The sequence below is a fragment of the Nicotiana tabacum genome, chromosome 3, assembly GCF_000715075.1.
Source record: "Nicotiana tabacum cultivar K326 chromosome 3, ASM71507v2, whole genome shotgun sequence".
In the NCBI taxonomy this organism is placed as follows: domain Eukaryota; kingdom Viridiplantae; phylum Streptophyta; class Magnoliopsida; order Solanales; family Solanaceae; genus Nicotiana; species Nicotiana tabacum.
This window is the reverse complement of record NC_134082.1, coordinates 204,063,963-204,070,050: the sequence shown is the minus strand read 5'-3', so window position 1 is coordinate 204,070,050 and position 6,088 is coordinate 204,063,963. Positions and strand designations below refer to the sequence as shown.

Here is a 6,088-nt window from a genome sequence, read left to right as displayed (position 1 = left end):
ACTATGCTGAAGTATATGTGACTATCTTATCTAAAACCTTAAGTTAAGTTAATTTATGTTGAATACAAAGCTTGAAGATTAATGTTGAGAAACGTGTGTCGAGCTTAATTTGACATAAACATGGAAACAAACGATGGTGAGAGACTTTTAACTAATAATCACAGTAGGAAGGCGTGCTTCTGTCGACCCATGTGATATATACGAATTCAACAAAAATGCGTGCCTTTTGTAGTTGTCGATAAAGCATCAAGGCCAACTTTTTTCTCTATGATAAATAAAAACGGTCCCCAAATATTTGAAAAGATTGTAACATCTTTGCTTCATTACTAATTAAGGACTAATTGTTTCTTACTGGTAAGTTACCAATCTTGGCAAAATAAGCAAAGGAAAATAAAGTTATAATTCATTAAGCTAGGGCCATGATAGCTCAGCAAGCGTGATGAGAATTTGATAGAAGAAATTGACGGGCACATTATTTATCTGTTAGATGCCAAACTATACGTGGCAACCTGTGGTCCATTGCTTCTTTCTTATGTAAATGGTCGGTTGGACTCCAGCATCTAGCTTAGCTTCTCTTTCAACTAGCACATCATATAGTTTCCATATAATGTTTGTTCTCTGAAATCAAAGAGAATTTCCTCTTTCTAAACCTTCATACGAACTTGGAACTGTTTACAGAAATTGAGGAAATTAAGCACTGTCCCTTCAAATTGAGCAGCTCTCTTTACTTGATTGAAATCATCATCAAACTTATGGGGTAAGCCTGTCTCTAGTATTTCCTGTTCTTCTACAAAAATTTAGGGCATGTCAATTTTCATGCTTTACCTTAATATCATGTCTTTCTAATTAAAGCCAAGTTAAAGAGATTTTACTATAGCTAGTTAGGTTATATCTCATTCTCAGTGTTTGTACATGATTTTTAATGCTTATACTTGAAATTTCATGATTTCCTTTTTCTCTTTTACCCCCTTCTTCCAGTTGTTGGATTAAAAAAAGAGGATTACTTTTATGAGTTTTTTTCTTTGGTAGATATTATAACGATTATGACTTAATCCCAAACTGTAACTTATTTGAGATTGAGACGTTGTTGTTGTATAAGTGGGCAGAAAAAGCTTTTAGGGTATTAATTGGTTTTACTTCTTGTCTATACTAAATTATATATACTTTTTTTTTTGTCTTGGGGTATCAAACAGAAATCACGGAGCTAGCACACTGAACAAAGAAACTTTAGTCTGATCAATAACAAGGCCACAGAGATATTACAGAAAAAAGGAGTAAGCCATTTACCTTTTTTGTTCAGAAGATCATATCCCTAGGGAAACTGTTTTCCCCCCAATTATGAGAGACATTATAAGATGATTACAAGAGAAGTAAACAAGCAAGAGGGAGATCCAAATGAAGATGGCAATAAGAGCACTCCAAATAATAAAGCTTCTTCATCATCTAATTCAACAACATCATGGACAAGGCTAAAAGATCCAAGAATTGTTCGTGTTTCGCGAGCTTTTGGAGGGAAAGATAGGCATAGCAAAGTTTGCACTGTAAGAGGGCTAAGAGATCGACGAGTAAGACTTTCAGTTCCCACTGCTATTCAATTATATGATCTTCAAGACAGATTAGGGCTTAATCAACCTAGCAAAGTTGTTGATTGGTTGATTAATGCAGCTAAGCATGAAATTGATGAATTGCCTCCATTGCAAATTCCTCCAGGTAGTTTGAACCCAAATCTTTATCCTATGTTAGGAATTGGAGCTTCTCAAATTAATAAAGAGGTTGGTATTAAGAACACGAGTAGTACCAGTATCAATTGGGATGTTCCATTAGAACCATCAAATAATGTTGCTTTACCATACAATTCTAATTTCTTGAAATGGGATCCTTCGAATTTATCCCTAGCTCATTCAGAAAATCATCATCATGTGACTTCATCATCTCATCAACATGAAGATATTCACAACTTCAACTTAATGTCTATGCCAATAGGTTCACAAGTTCTTGTTTATCCACAAGGATTACCACAATCATTTTTCCATCCACATAATATTAATGCTGGAGCATCATCAGATCAGTTTGATCCGAAAGAAATCAACTTTCAAATGTTGAGTTCAGAAAATCCCATGTCAAGTGCTAATTCCTTTAGACATTCTATTGACTCCACTAGCCAGTCTCATGTAAGACCTTTTCATTTTCTACCTTCTCAAAATAGTGAAGGAAGGGAGCCTAACAATGATAGGGAGTTTCATAATTCCAATTGAGATTGTTGTTGATCCATTTGATCTGTTGAAGACATTATTAAGTATGAAAATAGTGTGCGTCGTCTTTCAGAGCTTGAGCTATTACATGAAATGATTACATACTTCAGCATGGTATCAGAGCAAACAGAGATCAGTGATCAAACAAAGTGATTTTGTTATTCTTCGGATGTTTCGTTTTATGAATTAGCTTCATTAAGTTGTGGGCTATTCAAGACTAGAGGTATGTGACTCATTGCCTGAACAGTTCCATACCGGTATAATAAAAGACCAAATATGGGTTCTTTTTTAAATTCTACTGATAATTCTTATATATGAAATCCATAGCCATAATACTCATGACTGGAAATCTCCATGTTTGAGATCACTTGTTTTATTTCAATGTACAACAAGTTCAGAATTGTATTATTATGTTATATACCGTTGTAAGGATAGAAGACAATATATATCTTTGGCATCAGGTTATTGTGTCTATGGATTTAACGAGCTTTTTCTGAATGCACAATAATCCTAGCAAGGAGCCCTAGTTAATTAGATAGAAGCTAATGATAGCTTTTTCTTCCTGTTTTCTTTTTAAATTTTCAGCATGTTTTTCATCTATAAAATTATGATTTAATGTATATACACATATAATATATATAATGCGAATCTTTGCATTATTGGTGTAATTTAACTGATTATATAAATGGTAATTACTCTATTTGCCAAATTACCTTATTAGACTTGTCATGAATTTTTTTTGGAGGTTACTAAACTTGATAATTTTTCTATGAAAAGAAAATTATACTACATGTTAGAGAATAGAACTTAAACTCTAAAATTATCTCAATTTTAGAATGATGAATGGGGTAGAGTACATAACGGATCATGCATACATTTTATGGGTTCATCCGGATCATCAGAATTTGGCTCGAACGTTAGTTATGTGTTAAAAATTACTAAATATTATAGATTTTGGACGAGTAAATTAAATGAGATATTTTAGAACCCCAAACTGAAACTCATAACGCTCAAATCCTGAGTCCTACTTTGGTAGAATAGTTGTTGCCTAGGAGAAGAAAAAAAGAGGAAAGATAGGAGTAGATTTAGTAGAAGATGGAAGGGATGCCGCTATTGAAAGAGACAAGTGAGAGATGGAGATTTGAAGCAATTATATTGTTGGAGTTTCCTTGGGATCCAAAAAAAACATGTTGTGAGGAGGAGTTAATCCTAAGCTAAAAATGAAAAGATAGTTTGTGGTCCTTATAAATCATGAAAAGGAGATGACTAAGAAGATGAAGAACTCAAGACATGTGGTACAAAATATAATTAGGGTTTTGGAAGCTTTTTTGATCTTTTTTATCTCTGTGTACGTAAGAAGAAAAATAAAAGGACCACATGCATGCATTGCTTTCATAGGCGGGTCCCCAGTAGGAAACTTGCATTATAAATTGGAAAATTTTCATAAAGCATTATTTTTTAGTAGTAATTAGATTATATATACCTTTTATGTGGTTATAAATTGTATTTGATGTATTTAAGCTATTGTATTCATGAATACAGTAGTAAAAATAGGCGTGAATCGGGGAAATCCAGCTAATCAGTTGTTGTATTTGAGTGTATTCGACTGTATTCATAGAGTGAAACATGGGATTACATGAGCTGGACAGATTATTGTATTCGACTGTATTCACGGTATGAAATAGGGGATTACACTATTTTTAAAATGGAAAGTGAATCGATTATCATAATAGACTCCTAATATAACTCAACCAACTCAATTATAACACACAAATTTTGTATTTTCAGTTATAAAAAAGATTCTCAACTGAAAATATCCCAAAAACATAGCAATCTTCAGAAAAATTATATAATACATTTGAATACATAAATTATATTAATTAAAAAAAACTTATGAATACATTCATGACATATAGCGAGACAGTGAATAAGATGAAATACATAGAATACAGCGGGATACATTGAAATACAATGAAAAAAAGACATAAAATACAATAAAATACATGGAATACAGCGAGATACGTTGAATTACAATGAAAAAAAGAAAATGAATCCAATGAAATACATGAAAATACAACGTAATACATTGAAATTACATTGAAATATATTAAAAGAAATGTTCTTCTTCATCGCGAAATATAAAGTTGTGGCGTGGATGTCACGTGGTATTGCTCTGGATTGATGAAGTTGATTTGAAACTTAATCAGGGGAAGGCAAATCAGATGGAATAACAAGCTTTGGTTGCAATTGCAGAGGCGGCTGTAGTTGTTGTTGTTGCACGCCGAAAACAGCCATTGCCGGCACTAAAAACAGCCGTCGCAGGCGGCGAAAATAAATCCACAAATCCTCCTTCCTCATGCTTCTGCTTCACTACCCCAAGAGTCATCTCTGAAAATTGCTCCTCAAAATTTCCACCCTTTTGATTCTCCTCAACATGAACCTTTATCGACGACAAATTCATAGAAGATATAGACCCAAACTATTTGGAATCTTTCATACTTTGCACATAATATCACCAATAAAGTGTTTGGTTACCTTTTTAATCTTTCATACTTTGCACAAATCTGGTGGAAGAAGGAGGAGATCGGAAATTTTTATGGGATGGAGGAAAAGAATGGGATGTATCAAAGTAGAGAGAGAAAGAAAATAGCGTAACTGATTAGCGTATTTAGTGGCTTCGGGCTAGGAGGTAACCAAAATTAAATATTTTGCTATAAATCTTAAAAAATATCTATAGAATATAATTTTTTTAAATGATATTTATTTAAAATAAATAAGTTGTTAACCTTTGTTACAGGAGGTAAAAATTCCTTATAAATTTAACCAATCTACTTTTAGGGTTTAGTCTTCTGTCACTTTTTTTTAATCTCAATTTAAATTTTGATATTCTATGCAACTGAATTTTATATTTTTCTTTGTCTTTTTTGCTCTTCGATTAGCAATCATGTTAACACATAATTCTTTAGTCATTACAATCTCATACAAATAATAATCTCCTTTTTTTGACCATCTGTTCTCTTTTAATTTCTTTCTTCTTCTTATGTTGCTTCTCAATATATATATCTTTTCACGAAAATTGGTTACAACAACAACCCAATATATATAATCCCACAAATGGGTTCACGAAAATTGGTTAATGTCAACTAATTGCTAAGTAGCAGTACTATTTTGCCTACCTAACCCTAAAACGCGTTTCAATGTGTAATAATATATACAATATTCTTAATCTATTAGAACATTATAAGTATAAATTTATTACTAGCATGCAGCTTTTCTTTTGAGCCTCAGTCTATGATTAAATGTCAAGTATAGAATCTAATGTTAGTTAATGCTTGGACTTAGTGGCAGAACTATAACTTTTGTTAAAGGGATGTCAAAATATATAAATGTAAACACATCAGGAAATTAAGGAGAGTCAATATATAGTATATATACATATAATTTATTTTTTTATCTACCTACACAGTGTATTTTTCTCGCAAAGGGGTGTCATTTGACACTCCTTCCTATAAGGTGGCTCCGCCACTGCTTGGACTAGCGCAGTACGCACACAACAACAACAACATTAACAATAAAAAATTCAATGTAATCCCACGGGTGGGATACTGTATATGCACAGACCTAAAGTACACACATTTCTAAACTATTGTTGACTAATTGCCCTAAAGTTGAGGGGTAATTGGGAGTCTAAATATATTAATCTGCTAATTGATATCTTTCATTTTTGAAAATTGATAAAACTAAAAGTCCACATGGCACATCAGCTTCAAAATTCTTAATTTGATATAATTTTTCGTGGATTTATCCAATTATCTAGTGACCTTGTAAATATGTTT

General features: G+C 32.4%; 1 protein-coding gene across 1 annotated transcript; it reads left to right on the top strand.

Moving 5' to 3' along the window:
• The first annotated feature begins 561 nt into the window (after positions 1 to 561).
• On the top strand, positions 562 to 2,754 carry LOC107810764 (transcription factor TCP13). The gene is made up of 2 exons (XM_016635588.2): positions 562 to 757; positions 1,194 to 2,754. The coding sequence occupies exon 2, from the start codon at positions 1,356 to 1,358 to the stop codon at positions 2,253 to 2,255; it is 900 nt and encodes a 299-aa protein (XP_016491074.1). The 5' UTR covers positions 562 to 757; positions 1,194 to 1,355; the 3' UTR covers positions 2,256 to 2,754.
• The last annotated feature ends 3,334 nt before the right edge of the window (positions 2,755 to 6,088 follow it).

Excerpts from the sequence above, each read along its gene's own strand:
- LOC107810764 (XM_016635588.2), top strand. The coding sequence starts at position 1,356 with ATGATTACAAGAGAAGTAAACAAGCAAGAGGGAGATCCAAATGAAGAT.